The 16323-nt window shown below is 40.7% G+C and overlaps 1 protein-coding gene across 1 annotated transcript in view; it reads left to right on the plus strand.

Annotated features, from left to right (window-relative positions):
• Positions 1–12562, plus strand: part of CAPRIN2 (caprin family member 2) — a 43362-nt gene extending 30800 nt beyond the window's left edge. The window contains exons 12-18 of the mRNA XM_023752311.1: positions 2015–2119; positions 3637–3783; positions 5570–5738; positions 7735–7917; positions 8623–8723; positions 10358–10421; positions 11639–12562. Of these exons, the coding sequence (XP_023608079.1) occupies positions 2015–2119; positions 3637–3783; positions 5570–5738; positions 7735–7917; positions 8623–8723; positions 10358–10421; positions 11639–12207 (1338 nt within the window). The 3' untranslated portion in view covers positions 12208–12562. The remainder of the gene's footprint in view (positions 1–2014; positions 2120–3636; positions 3784–5569; positions 5739–7734; positions 7918–8622; positions 8724–10357; positions 10422–11638) is intronic.
• Positions 12563–16323: the final 3761 nt, after the last annotated feature.

The raw sequence follows: 16323 nt of genomic DNA on the forward strand, positions 1-16323 counted from the left end.
CGCCTTCACTTAGCATCTGTGAATCTTTCTGTGGCTAGAGCTTCGTTATGCCTCCACCATAGCCAGTCCCACTTCTTTAGGGCAGTTGTCTAGGAGAGGGCTAGAAGAAAGGCCCCGTTTTAGAAACTCTCCAGTCTCATAATAGTTCTAATATTTTGGTCAGATCCAAATTGTACCTGTTTATTTAGTTACTAGAGGCCCGGTGCACAAAAATTTGTGCACTCGGGGGTTCCTCAGCCAGGCCTGTGCCCTCTCGCAGTCTGGGACCCCTCGCGGGATGTCCACCTGCTGGCTTAGGCCTGCTCCCCAGGGGATCGGGCCTAAGCTGGCAGTCAGACATCCCTCTGGAAGCCCAGGAGCCCTTGGGGGATGTCCACTTGCCAGCGGGGAGCAGGCCTAAGCTGCAGTTGGACATCCTTAGCGCTGCTGAGGAGGCGGGAGAGGCTCCTGCCACCACCGCTGTGCTGGCAGCCGTCAGCCTGGCTTGTGGCTGAGCAGAGCTCCCCCTGTGGGAGCACACTGACCACCAGGGGGCATCTCCTGCATTGAGCGTCTGCCCCCTGGTGGTCAGTGTGTGTCATAGTGACCAATCATTCCCAGTCATTCTGCTGTTAGGGTCAATTTGCACATTACCCTTTTATTATATAGGATATAAAATGTGAAGGGGATATATATATATATATATATATATTTTTTTTTTTCCATAAGGCCTTTTGTAAACTTGGCCCCCATCTCCTTCCCAAGAAGTGTTATATCATGGTGACTCCTTTTAGAAGGTCATTGAACCATAACTGGTTTGATATTGGTTACCATTAATTAGTTTCCAGTTCACCCATTTTATTGCTTGGGCTTCTGAGAACCGCATCCATGCATTTAGGTAAAAGGAGTGGATTCACTGATATTTAAGACCTTGTGGGTCTCTCTCCGTTATATCTAATACCTGTTGTACCATCGAATTCCTAGCCACTCTCTTAGTTTGTTTGTTTGTTTTAAAGGTGAGAATGATGATTTTTACTTTTTAAAAAATATATTTTATTGGTTTTTTTACAGAGAGGAAGGGAGAGGGATAGAGAGTTAGAAACATCGATGAGAGAGAAACATCAATCAGCTGCCTCCTGCACACACCCTACTGGGCATGTGCCCGCAACCCAGGTACATGCCCTTGACCGGAATCGAACCTGGGACCCTTGAGTCCGCAGGCCGACGCTCTATCCACTGAGCCAAACCGGTTAGGGCTCTCTCTTAGTTTTCTATTGGTTACAGTTGTCACAGCCTTAGTTCTTACTCTGCTTTTTCCTAATTTTTATTTTATAACTATTATTAGCTTTAATTTTTTTGTTAGAATTTTGATGCCATTGTGATTTATACAGCGCTTATCCTTTCTATTTATATTTCTACCTACCTCTTTAAGATCCTGAGAGTACTCAGAGTGAAAACATAGTTACTATGATCCCTGGCAGAGCTATGCCTAGAGTGTTAAATGCGCCCTGAGCTCATCTTTCAGTGAATTGCTATTGAGTGCCAGAGTGAAAATCTAGCCCCAAGTTTCCAGGGCCAAGAATCTTGATAAGTGAAGATGGGATTAGATGTGCCCTTTGGCGACCAGGCCTGGAAAGGCAATGTAGCTGACTGCTTGGGTTTGAATCTCAGCTCTGCCACTTAATTCTGTGTGATCTTGGGTAAATGATGTAATCTTTCTTTTCCTCTGCCTGATTGTCAATAAAATGAGGATAGTAGTGTTCAAAGCCCTCACACTATCCAGGAAGTGGGAAAAGTACTTATTCATATTAAATTTTTAATCAAGGATTCATGTTAAAAGTCTTGGGTGACCTCTAAAAGAATAGTAAACAAACAAAACTAAAAGCTTACTGTTGGATTAGATGTTAGAGTGTGTGAAGTATTTAGCATTAGTGAGCTCTCAATAACAATAACATATTAGGAAGCCCAAGGCCCAAGAAATAGAATGTGAACAAAATGTGCCTTTTAAAAAAGTTTTATGTCTTCCTGTGTCCAGACTGCTGTTTCTCCAGTTACCAGTAGCTCAAGTGCTTGCTTGGTTACTACCGATCAGGCTTCTTCGGGATCTGAAACAGAGTTTATGCCCACAGAGACCCCTGAGGTAATAATGAGAGACTGATTGTCTCAATTTATTGTATGAATTACATGCATGATCCATTAAACAATGTGACATTTATACTGTACTACCATACTGCTTTCTGTAGGTGTGGTCCTGGAACTTATGCAGGTAGCTTTATGGTGGCTTTGCTATAAAGTAGACTTACTAGACTGGAGTCTTGCTTTATCAGATACAATAAATTTGTCCAAATTGCTAGTGTCAAAAAAGATGAAAATTTTTAGGTAGGATTAGGTCGTTTCTCGCTGTATTTATATTGAAGAAATTCTGAGAAGAAAAATCTTTTTATTCATATAACTGTGAACACTCAATAACTTTATAGTGCTGCTATTAGCCTTTATTCAATTGGAATGATTTACATTCTCTTTTTGCCTAATTTTGTCAAAAGTATTTTACAATATTTGTACTTTCAATTCTAAAGTGATTTTTTTTTTTTTTGCTAATAGTTTCAGTACTAATAAATCCTTAAATAGATATAGCAAGATAGGGTGATTTTGGGCTTTTTTTTGGTATTAATATATCAACTCAGGTTTCATTGGGTATGTGTGTTTTTTTGAACTATTGTATAAGAATGTGTATTTTTTACAGAATATAAGAAAATATAGATGAACTTTAGTTTTTGTGGTACTGATGTGGTCTAAATTGAAATTACTTGTTTCCTCGTTTTAAGAAGACAAAGTATTTGTTACCAAGCAAGTCATAGCTGTCTGCTTCATAACCTCATTGGGATTGAATTTTGGTAATTTTTTATGCCTTCTCTTAGATAAGAATTATTTAAATTAGATCAAGCTTGATTCTGTTAGGCAGCTGACTTAGAAGTCCACTAATAAGATTTTTAAATAGGAAAATGTTAACACTAACTCAGGAAGTAACCCAAGGTTTTCTAAAGCCTAATTCTACTGAATGAATTTGATATAATTTAGACTTTTAACTTAATGGAAAATACCATTTCACGGTTTGAAAAGGACTAGATACTCCTGAAAAGTCCAGTCCCTCATCTGTTAGACCCGTGGTTTGCAAACCGCGGCTCACAAGCCACATGCGGCTCTTTGGCTTCTTGAATGTGGCTCTTCCACAAAATACCACGTGCGGGCGTGCATGTACAGTGCGATTGAAACTTCATGGCCCATGCGCAGAAGTCGGTATTTTGTGGAAGAGCCGGTGCGCAGAAGTCGGTATTTTGTGGAAGAGCCACACTGAAGGGGCCAAAGAGCCGCATGTGGCTCTCGAGCCGCAGTTTGCCGAGCCGGTTTGCCGACCACTGTGTGTGACTGATTATTGGTGAGACTCTTTTGCTTAGTCAGCCAGCTGGGTAAAGCAGACGCTAGTATGCATCCTCAGCAGATGAGGTTTGGAGTTGTAAGCAGAAGCTATTCTTTTGCATTCCTGTGTCCAGCTGTCGTTCTGTAGAACTTGCTGACTTACGCTGGTCTGGGTTTAGGGTATGTGAACTGCTTGCTGTACGGGAGGTGATTGGCTGATGCTGCATTTCTCCTCCCCAGGCAGCAGTTCCCCCAAGCAAACAGCCATCTTCACTGGCTTCTCCAAACTCTCCCATGTCAAAGGGCCCTGAACAGGGCTTCCCGTCACCTCCGGCAACTAGTAGTTCAGTAACCATTGGCACAGCGCCCTTTCAAGCCATGCAGACAGTGAGTATGAACTGAGAATGATGATTGCAATTCATTATTCCTGTTAAAAAGCCATTGTTTCTCTTACATCTGTTATTGGTTACTAGGTGAATAAATCTGCCATTGGGTTACTCTTATTCGGGCTGGTAGAGTTTACATTTGTCCGGTGGAAATATTGTTTGTGTTGGTCGAGTAAAACCTCAAGAACTTTGATGGGTGTTTTATCGGAGCATTTCCCCCTGGGTGAAAATCAGTAGCAGGCAAAGCTGAGGACCCCTAGGAAAGAAATGAACGGTGTGGGTGAGGAACATAATCTTGTATGAACATCTAAATAAACCATTTCTTTTTTTAAAATATATTTTTATTTTTATTTAAAAATGTTTTTATTGATTTCAGAGGGAGGAAGGGAGAGGGAGAGAGAGACAGAAACATCAATGATGAGAGAGAATCATTGATTGGCTGCCTCTTGCATGCCTTGTCCTAGGGATGGAGCCCGCACCCTGGTCATTGCCCTGACCGGGAATCGCACCGTGACCTCCTGTTCATGGATGGACGCTCAACCACTGAGCAACACCGGCCGGGCCTATACTAACCATTTCTAATATCACACTAGCGATGTTCCATTGCATCAAAACCAGACACAGAGGACACATACCGGGGTGTTCTATCATTGTTGAAACTTTCACTTGATTTAATCTTGATCTCGTGTAAGTTTTTAGAGAATTATTCAGATATGTGTGGTATTTTGGATCACAAATTAAAATTGTAATCTAACTATTTTTATAGTACTATTACAACTAGGTTTCTATGTTCTTTAAAAACAGAATAGTATAAAACAGTTTTATAAAAAGACCCACAAAAAGACTGAGGCAATAAGTACCTTTCCTGATGGTGCTTAATGTCCCATTCCAGGTTCTTTGAGTGACAGTAGTGGGGCCAGTGGAGTGGCAATGGGAAATAGGCACAATGCAGGGAGATAGGCTGGTGAATTCAGAGACCTGAATTCACTGATCTTATTACTTCCTGCGTGGCCATTTAGAACAGCTTAGTTTCTTTGCTTTCCCTCTTTCCCTGTCAGCCCATCTTGCACAGAATTGCCACATTGGTTTTGCTAACTTTTTCCTATTCCCAATTAAAAGCAAACAGTGGTCCATTACAGCATAAAATGGAAAGTCCTTTGTCCGACACTCAATAACTTCTGAAGTCTGGTATAACCTGCCAAACTAGTCCCCTGTGCTTGCCTTGTACATTCTTGCCACAATACCTTTTTGCTCATGCCAATCTGTTTTCTCCACCTGTTTGAATTCTATCTAGTACAAAGTGGTATTCGTTTATTCATTCACTCACTCATTCATTCATTAAAAAACAGGTATTTTATGGAGCCAGTTTCTGGGGTTATAACTCACATGATAATTCTATGTTTAGCTTTTTGAGGAACCACCATACTGCTTTCTACATGTAAAATGGGCTGCCCCATTTTACATTCCTATTAGCATCCACGAGGATTCCAACTTGACCACAACCTTGCCAACACTTGGATTTTCTGTTTTTTAAAAACAATAGCCATCCTAATGGGTATGATGAAGTAGTATCTCAGTGTAATTTTGATTTCTATTTCCCTAATAACTAATGATGTTGAGCATTTTGTATGTGCTTATTGGTCATGAATCTTATTTGGAGAAATGTTTATTCAAGTCCTTTGCCATCAAATAGAAGCTTTTGAATGTTGCCGAGTTTTGCTGGATGTCACCCTTAATTATTTTTTATGAAACTTCGCAAATGACTCAGCATACCCTTGTCTTTTAAGGTATTTAATGTTAATGCACCTCTGCCTCCACGGAAAGAGCAAGAAATAAAAGAATCCACCTGTTCACCTGGCTACAATCAAAGTTTTACCACAGCAAGTACACAAACACCACTCCAGTGCCAACTGCCAGCCATCCATGTGGAACAAACTGTTCTTTCTCAAGAGACTGGTAAGACCTTGGTGTATGGTATTTGAAGACTTAGATGACAGCTAATTGGAAAGCAACTCTGTAGTGATACTTTAGCAGTTCTTTCCCGAGCAGTAAGCATTATCTCTTTACATGTTCAACGTTGACAAATATTTGATGCTTTTTCCTCTGTTAAGTTCACCATTTTAACTTTTGTAAAAGTGGAAATTAGTTGACTTAGATGAATATATAAGCTCATATTTTTTAATCTGATTGTGTTGATTGCCATAGACAGTGGTTGAGGTAGATAGGGCATTGTCCAGTTGCTTTTATGAAGGTTTTGAAACCATTCTGTTAACTCTTTTAGCACAGACAGATGGCTATTTGGCCTTTGCTCTCTCCTTTTGTCTTACAATAAAAGCATTGGTTAATCAGACAATATAACTTAGTATGCTTATTCCACTGTTTGCTTAGAGATGAGAGGTTATTTTGATCTTTCACGCTATTGTAAATCATGAAAAAATAAGCAACTTTGTAGTTATTTACTATTTTAAGAAGTACTTATAAATCTTTAGTGTTGGTACGTCAGACCCCTAGTGAGTCTTCTAAAACTTAAACCTGATCAGATGAACTGAGTTTTCTGGGGACCTGGTTTATCACAGAGGTAGTCAATGTAAATCCCTGGACCTAGCCACAAATGACCTCATTCTGTTCTCACCTGTACTGTGAAGACGTAGGGCAGATAATTTACTGAAAGGATATTTTTGTCATATGCCTTCTCAATTGCAGTAGTGATGAACATTCATTTTCTTTTACTCCCTGATCTGGAATAGTTAGCCTCTTTTTTTTTTAACTGTGGTAAAATATATATATAACATAGCATTTATCATTTTAACCATTTGTATGTATTGAGTTCTGTGGCATTAAGTACATTTAGATTGTTGTGCAGCCATCACCATCCTTCATATCTAGGACTTTCATCTTCTCCAACTGAAACTCTGTACTCATTTAACACTAACTCCTCATTCCCCTTTCCCTCCAAATGCTGGCAACCACCATTCTACTCTGTTGTATGAATTTGACTACTCTGGGTACTTACCTTATGTAAGTGCTATCACAATAGTTGTCCTTTTGTGATTGGCCTGTTTCACTCAGCATAATGTCAAGGTTCTTCGGTATTGTAGCTTGTGTCAGAATTTCCTTCCTTTCTAAGGCTGAATAATGTTCTATTTAAATACTAGTGCCCTGGTGCACAGATTCGTGCACATTAAATGGAAATTAATTAGAAGGTGGCCACAGGGTGGAACTGGGTGAGATGGGCTGGACATGCCCTGGAGCCAACCTCCTGTGGTCTCTCCCAGGCTGCCTGCACCAGGGGCTGCGCTGTGGCTCGAAGGGCATCTGTGGAGTGAGCAGGGTCCCTCTAGCAGGTGGGGTCCCTTGGCCTGGCCTGCAGGGATCGGGCTGAAACTGGCTCTCCAACATCCCCTGAGGGGTCCCAGATTGTGAGAGGGCGGTTCTTGGGTGACGCACCCCGTGTCCAGCTCCCTCCTCTCTGGTTCCTGGGTGTGTCACCTGAGAACCACTGCTGCCAAGTCACTGAAGCTCGGCAGCTCCTGCATTGAGTGTCTGCTCCTGGTGGTCAGTGTGTGTCATAGCTACCAGTTGGAGCATCTGCCCCCTGGTGGTCATTATGCATCATAGCTACCGGTTGGACGGTCGGATGGTTGCTTAGCCTTTTATATATGTAGATATAGGGTGGGGCAAAAGTAGGTGTACAGTTGTGAGTACATGAAACAGAATTTATTCTTGTATTATTATTTATTGATTATTGTATTATTTTCCATATGAACAACTGTACACCTACCTTTGCCCCACCCTGTATGTATAGAGAGATTTCACACATACATAGCACCTGTATTTTTTAAAAAGGGAGGACATTGTATTAAACGTTTTGACATATAGTGACTTTTTAGTATAAAGAATATTGAATCTTTATTACAATTTAACTCTTGGACTTTAAAACTGTTTCTTTCAGCAGCAAGTTATCCTGATGGAACTATTCAAGTAAGCAATGGTAGCCTTGCCTTTTACCCAGCACAGACGAATGTGTTTCCCAGGCCCTCTCAACCGTTCGTCAATAGCCGGGGATCTGTTAGAGGATGCACTCGAGGTGGGAGATTACTAACCAATACATATCGGTCCCCGGGAGCTTATAAAGGTATGCTCTGGATAACATTGAATGATACTGAATTACTTTGTCTATGTATTAACTTGACTCAAACTATTTTTTACTTTATCTGTTTCTTTTTGTAGTTGTTATTTATAATGTAGTAAATAAGTTCCTATTTCTGCAAAATACAGTATTTAATACCCCTATTCTCTATAACAGAGAACTTTTTGTATGAAAGGCAGATTCATCCTGTTATTCTGATTTTCATATTTGAAAATTTTTTTTCATTTGTTAATTGACTTGATTGTTCAAAATGTGTCATAACTAGACAAAGCCCATTTTCTAGTGATTTGTGTATCAGTATGCCACAGATAAAAACATAAACTTTGAGACTGTAATAGTGATATTCTTTTTAGTTTTAAATGTAGTTCCAAGTATTCCAGTCACGCTTGGTGTTAGCAAAGTACTTTATATAGAAGCTTTAACTACCTACTTACCTTACCACTATTTCCCACCCCCACCGGCATTCTAGCAATAGTAAATTTCTGCAGGTGGCTTATTTGAAGTAAGCCATGTTTTATAAATGTGCGTCTTATTGTGGAAAGCAATATTAATAGAGTTTGCTTAACGAAGGCATAAATCTAATGTTGGCATTATAGGATCAGCTTTACTTTTAAAATGGTATACAGTTAGACTACTTAAAAGTTTAGTGTAACTTTGCTCATAATTTTATGTAAGTTGTTTATTTATTAGGTTTTGATACTTATAGAGGACCTCCTTCAGTTTCCAATGGAAATTATAGCCAGCTACAATTCCAAGCTAGAGAGTATCCTGGAACACCTTATTCCCAAAGGGTAAGAATAGTCATCATAGTTGAATAGTAGTACAGTTGTTGATGCTAAGCTGGTGATTAAATTATAGCGCAGTCATGATTTTTTTTGTGTAAGGCACTCTTAGTTTTAACCTGTAAGTACTGTGAAGCGTTAAGTTGGAAGCTTTTCTAATAACCCATAAATGACAACTTAGAAGGTTTGAAGGATTGTATTAATTGTGTTGTTTGTATTAACTCATTTACTCTTTACCCTATAAGAGAAACGGGGGTTCAGAGACAAGTTAAATAACACATCTATGGTCACTCAGCAAGTAGAACTAAGATTAGAATGCAAATTTCTTAACTCTGGAGCCCATGATTTTAATTTTACTATATTGCCTTAAATTTAACTTTTCTGAATATCAAGTATAGCAAAGTCTTTTTTAAAAATATTTTTTTATTGATTTCCTACAGGAAGGGAGAGGGAGAGATAGAAACATCAATGATGAGAGAGAATCATTGATTGGCTGCTCCCCCTCCCCCGCTCCTCCACCTCCGTCCTACACTGGGGATTGAGCCTGCAACCTGGGCATGTGTCCTGACCAGGAATGAACCATGATCTCTCAGTTCATAGGTTGTTGCTCAACCAGAGCCAAACCAGCTAGGGCATAAGTATGCTTTTTATGGGTTATATGGAGGCAGACTTTTACCATACTTGGAAGGTAGTTTGAAATGTTGGCTCTTGAACATTTTTTCTTGAAGATAATAGATTACATTTCCAGGGTACAATATAATTCTTATCAATTCACCTGTCAAGACAAAACAAAGCTCTAACCTACTTTGTAATTATCTTTAGAGTTTGGTTTATAGAGCAAGATTTAAATAGTCTGTGTTCTTGCTTTATTATCTTCTATTTTTTTTTTGAGATGAGGGACAGAGGATCATAACATATTTTTTTTTAATAAAGATTTTTTAGAGAGGAAGGGAGAGAGAGAAAAAAACATTGATGTGAGAACAAAGCATCAATTGGCTGCCCCTGCATTGCCCCCAGCCGGGGATGGAGCCCACAACCTGGGCATGTGCCCTGACCAGGACTTCAACCAGTAACCTTTTGGTGCACAGGACAATGCCCAACCAACTGAGCCACACCAGCCAGGGCAGACCATGCCATATTTTTACATTTCTCCCATTACTTAGCATTGTATCTTTTAAATAGCGTTCTCTAGATGCTTTATAGTTTTTGCAAGTATTAGCCTATTTAGGTCCTGGCTGGGTAGCTCAGTTGGTTAGAGTGTTGTCCCGATATGCCAAGGTTGTGGGTTCGATCTCTGGTCAGGGCACATATAAGAATCAACCAATGAATGCATAAATAAGTGGAACAACAAATCGATGCTTCTCTCTTTCTCCTCCCCCCACCCCCAAGTCAATAAAAATTTTTTTAAAAAGTATTAACTTATCCAATTGATGAGGTTCATTAACAGATGAAGCAAGTATTGCTACTGTTGCCATTGTTTTTTTTTGTTATTTTTTATTTTTTTGTGTTTGGAGACATCTGAGCCTCTTCAGTTGCTGGAGAAGGCCAGTAAAGGGCTAAGAGGACTTTAATCTTAGAGAATGACCAGCCAGTCATCCTGGGTAATAACTAATTATTGTCTTATATTTTTGGTGCCATTTTAGGATAATTTCCAGCAGTGTTACAAGCGCGGAGGGACATCTGGTGGTCCTCGGGCAAATTCAAGAGGTAAGGACAATTAACTGAGTAGTTTATTTGCCCAACCTACCTCTTCCTTCGTCAAGTTCTCCCCAAATACACTGTTTTCAGCATTTATCTTGTGGCTTTCAGTTTGCTTATGTCGTAGTACTGGAGACCTGAGAGAGATATTAGACTACTTAGGCTGTGGAAATCAGTTTTCAGTTTAATTAAAAGTGTAAGTGTGTGTGTGTTTCAGTTTTCTTGACCCCAGAGCGTAATTTAACCTTAGATATACAGGGTGGAGCAAAAGCAGGTTTACAGTTGTGAGTATGTGAAACACAGATTTTATTCTGGTATTTTATTGTATCATTTTCCATACAAACGACTGTAAACGTTACTTCTGCCCCATTCTGTATATTCACAATGCCGACTTCCAATTGTTTCATGGAATGTTTCAGGAAGGTGGTTCTTGTAATAATGGGCACTTGCACATACTCTAGTTTCACTACATTGATAGATAGGAGTAAAGATGGGAAATAAGCAACTTAAAATTAAGACACACAATTAAGACTTGAAACAAAAGCAGGAAACTTGTGATACTTTAAAAATTGTGGACAGTACTATTTAAAGATTCAGTGTAACCGAGGAAATCAAGAGTTACTAAAGATTAACTGGCTTTGTCACAGGAAAACAGTTTTTTTTTTTTTTTAAACAGAGTAGCCAGTATTTGCATTGCCTTTGCCTTACACGTGAGCAGTGTTTGTACCATGCTTAAAACATTTCACAATACCACATTGACTTGGAAATAAAAAACAAGCATTCATCATGGTATCATACCAAAATATCCTTGAATGGCTAGTAGTTCTAAAAGTTGGTTCTCTTATGCAATCTCAGTTTTCTTGAGTGTTTTTACATCAGAAACTTTGAGTAGGTTTATCACTGAGGAATGTAGAACAATGAGAATTATGAGAGAAAGGTAAAGAAGCAAAGAGAATGTTCAAACCTGGGTTTTAGACTTTGCCAATAATCTTAACTAGGTAAATTATCCAAGCTTTTGGGAGCCTTATTTTTTTTAATCTTAGTGGTATAAAAGCCTAGTGCTGGAAAAGCCTTGAGAAGCATACTGTAGCTATACTTCCTTGCTTTTGTTTTGGAATTTACTGTAAATGTGTCCTTCTCTGTGTTTCAGTAGCCGACTAATGTTAAATATTGTGTTCAAAGCTAACTGCTTCATTATGACAAACTCACTGTTGCTAATAAAACAGCAGGGTGGAGCGATTCTTCTCAGGTGAGCAGCCCAGAAAGAGACAGCGAAACCTTTAACAGTGGTGACTCCGGACAAGGAGACTCCCGCAGCATGACCCCCGTGGATGTGCCCGTGACAAATCCAGCAGCCACCATCCTGCCGGTACATGTCTATCCCCTGCCTCAGCAGATGCGCGTTGCCTTCTCAGCAGCCAGGACCTCTAATCTCGCCCCCGGAACTTTAGACCAACCTATTGTGTTTGACCTTCTTCTGAACAACTTGGGAGAAACGTTTGATCTTCAGCTTGGTAGATTTAATTGCCCGGTGAATGGCACTTACGTTTTCATTTTTCACATGCTGAAGCTGGCAGTGAATGTGCCACTGTATGTTAACCTCATGAAGAACGAAGAGGTCTTGGTGTCTGCCTATGCCAATGACGGTGCTCCAGACCATGAAACCGCTAGCAATCACGCGATTCTTCAGCTCTTCCAGGGAGACCAGATATGGTTACGTTTGCACAGGGGAGCCATTTATGGAAGTAGTTGGAAATATTCTACATTTTCTGGCTACCTTCTTTATCAAGATTGAAAGTCAATGCACAATTGACAACAAAAGAATGGTGTTCTATATTAGTGGGGTTAAAGGAAAAGGTAGTCCTTGAACTTGTGAATAACTGGTTTAGGGAAATGTTCTCATTCCTAGAGGAAGGAGGAGGTCTTTATTTTTGTTTTCCTCCCCAAAGTGAAAAATTTGAAGCTGAATGACAATTAGCACTAATCTGGCACTTTATAAATTGTGATGTAGCCTTGCTAGTCAAGCTGTGAATGTATCTTGTTTGCACTTAACCCTTAACTGTATTAACGTTCAGCTTATTAAACTGACTGCCTCAAGTTCAGGCAAGTTATAATGCCTTGTTGTGCCTCAATAAAAAACTTACATGCACCCTCGGTGTTCTTATTTGATTAAACTTTTAGTTGAGAGGTAAAATATTTAATTTTTAGTATCCATCATTGGTAACTCTTGAATAAGGGTATTTATGGGTTCATATTATTATGTGAAAATAATGCTCAGTGATTGAGCGTTGACCTATGAACCAGGAGGTCACGGTTCGATTCCCAGTCAGGGCATATGCTCAGGTTGTAGGCTCGATCCCCAATGTGGGGTGTGCAGGAAGCAGCTGACCAATGATTTTCTCTCATCATTGATGTTTCTGTCTTTCTCCCTCTTCCTTCCTCTCTGAAATCAATAAAAAATATTTAAAAAGAAGACTTTTTTATATAACAGTTCCTTTTAGAGCTACTTTTCTCTGATATTGTACATGTCATTCATCTAAAGATTTTTATCTGTTTTCCATTGGTTAAATCACATATTTTCCTTGAAGCTATCTTGCAGTAGGACATGTGTTATCCTTTAGTTATCTTCAAGTACCTAATACATGTATAATAATTCAAGATATAACAGGAGATACACAGATACTTCTGGTCCACCATTAGATTTATGCTTTCTAGTGGATTCTCAATCTGAAGAGCAAAATATTTAGTCATCAAAAAGCATAGGTCTGGGGCTGCCCAGACAATGTTTTGTGGGCAGTGACAGCATTCCCCAGTGTGTGGGGAGACCCTGGAAAGGGAAAGTTACCCGAAACTTGAGTCTCCAGAGCTTCTGAAGGTTGATTTCAGAGCCTGTTGCCTCTTTAGTCTGAGTTCCCACAACCAGATCCTACTTCACAAATGACCCTGGACAGTAATAAAACTATAAAAGCCTGAACCCAAACCCTGCCACCTTCATTGGTTCAGTGGTTTGACTTCCTTTTAAGGAGACCTAATGTGGAGAGATTAAAAATGGTGGCAGAGTAAGTGGATGCTGCACGGACATGCTCCCAGAAACAAACTGGAATTACAATTGGAATTACAACTAAACTTCCGGAATAATCAACAGAAGACTTGCAGGAGAGAACCCTGATACTCGAGGACCAAAAGTGGAGACCACATAGAGACTGGTAGGAGGGGCGGAGGCATGAAAGGGCTGGCCCAGCACCCATAGACGACAACTGAAGTTCGGGAGAGAGATCTCAGCTGCGGGGCATTGCCACTGAGAACTCGGGGATCTAATCCCCAAGCTGCCCCCCCTCCCAGCAGAGACCACCAAAACTGAGGAGGGTACCCATATAACATCTGGCTGTGAAAAGCAACAGGGTTGCTGTCTGCCAGGGAGTGACAGTTGAAAATTCAGGCACCCTCTTAAAGGACCAATGCACAAAATTCCCTGTGGAGCCACCCACCTTATGCTCCAGCAGAGGGAGGGCAGAGTGGACTGGAGCTGTGTGAACAGAAGCCAGGATTGGGGACTCGGGTGTTAGGGCTCAGAAGGCAGACACCCTCAGTTTCCTGTGCTGAGTCATCCCTCACACAGTGGAGGATTTCTTTCCCATACAGACATTTGCCTTGCCTGGGGAGAAGACAGTTGACCCACCTTATTGGAAAACACCTTGCCCTGAGGCAACTTAAGAGACTAAAAATAACAGTTAGCCTCCAGGCAAAAGCAACTGCCCCACCTGTTGGAAAAAAAAACACAGTTAGAAATGAACCAAGATGGGGGCATAGGTAAATGCCTGTACTTGCTGCCTCCCACAACCACATCAAAATTACAACTAAAATACAGAACAGCTATCATCCAGAACCATGGGAAATTTGGCTGACTGGAAGTATTACAACTAGAGAGGTAAAGAAGAAAGCACATTGAGACTGGAGGAGGTGCGGAATGGGCTGGCACCCAGGTGTGACACTTTTTTAATCGGGAGGGAGATACAAGCTCCCACTTGCTCTGAGCTCCAGTGCCAGGTGAGACTCTGGGGGACCCAGACACATACAGGGAGCAACTGGACTGTCTGGCATAGGGGCAGGAAGGCAGGGGTGGCTTTCTTACAGAAGGAGGTGTTTGCAATGGTCATTGTTCCTGTGCTGGGACTTCCTTAGTGCAGGGCCAACTGGCAGCCATTGCTGTTTGCTCCACCCTGGAGATTCCCTGAGACCCCACCCTACCCAATTTACAACCGCAACCAAGCTGTGTGCAGCAGCGGCTTTTGCTTATGAATGGACTGTTCTTTCTCAGCCTAAAACCCATCAAACAAGCTGCAGCTGGGTCAGGGAACTGCAAAGCTATCAAAAGAAGGCCCAAGGCCGGCACCAGCAGCAGCTTGCCTTGCTTCATAGCTGGGCCTCGTCTGGTCACTTCCAAACCCAATACAAAGAGGAAGAATCTGCAGATCCCTCTGTAGCTCCTGCTGGGTGGCCCCAAGCAGTGGCTGACTTTGCACCGCCTTGTAGATCCAAGAGCCAGTATACTCAGTGGTTAGTGTGAGACCATACCACATTACAACTCTTCACATCCATAAGTGACACACTCAAGGGGCAGACTCAGTGAGCACCAAAGCCCCACTGAAGCAAGTCCTGCTCCATAAGGTTGTCTCCTGCACAGCAGCTCTTCCATTGTAGACACAGCTGGTTGTCATAGCCAATTGTCCTGGAGGTCAATTCCTCCTAGTGATACCAACAGCAATCAAGACTCAACTGCAACAAGACTGTGCACACAGCCCACACAGGGGTACACCAAAAGTGTCCACCTCAGGTGACTGGGGAGGCTGAACCACTGGGCCCTATAGGACACCTACTACACAAGGCCACTCGATCAACTCAAGGAGACTTAGCAGCTACCCAATACATAGAAACAAACACAGGGAAGCAGCCAAAATGCAGAGACAAAGAAACATGTCACAAATGGAAGAAAGCAAACTACTGGATATAGAGTTCAAAACCACAGTTATAAGGTTACTCAAGAATCTAGAAACCTTTGATGAACTTAGTGAGACCTTTACGGATCATAGTGAAAATGCAAAAGAAAAAAAAAAGGAAAAGGACCAGTCAGAAATTAAGCATACACTGACTGAAATAAAGAATAATATACAGAGATCCAACAGTAGACTAGAGGATACCAAGAATCAAGTCAAAGAGTTGAAATACAAGGAAGCAAAAAACACCCAACCAGAAAAGCAAAAACCAAAAAGAATAAAAAAATATGAAGATAGTGTAAGGAGCCTCTGGGACAACTTCAAGCATACCAACATCCGAATTATGGGGTGCCAGGAGAAGAGAGAGAGCAAGATATTGAAAACCTATTTGAAGAAATAATGACAGAAAACTTTCCCTACCTGGTGAAAGAAATAGACTTGTAAGTCCAGGAAACACAGAGAACCCCAAACGAGAAATCCAAAGAAGACCACACCAAGACACATCATAATTAAAATGCCAAGGGCAAAAGACAAAGAGAAAATCTTAAAAGCAGCAAGAGAAAAACAGTTAGTTACCCTACAAGGGAGTACCCATACGACTGTCAGCTGATTTCTCAACAGAAACTATGCAGGCCAGAAGGGAGTGGCAAGAAATATTCAAAGGGATGAATAGCAAGAACCTACAACCAAGATTACTCTACCCAGCAAAGCTATCATTTAGAATTGAAGGTCAGATGAAGAGCTTCAGAGACAAGAAAAAGCTAAAGGAGTTCATCTCAACCAAACCAGTATTATATGAAATGCTGAAGGGTATTCTTTAAGAAGAGGAAGAAGAAGAAAAATGTAAAGATAAAAAATTATGAACAACAAAGTGACAACAAATACATATCTATCAACAAGTGAATCTAAAAATCAAG

The sequence above is a fragment of the Myotis lucifugus genome, unplaced genomic scaffold (genome assembly GCF_000147115.1).
Source record: "Myotis lucifugus unplaced genomic scaffold, Myoluc2.0 scaffold_30, whole genome shotgun sequence".
NCBI lineage: Eukaryota > Metazoa > Chordata > Mammalia > Chiroptera > Vespertilionidae > Myotis > Myotis lucifugus.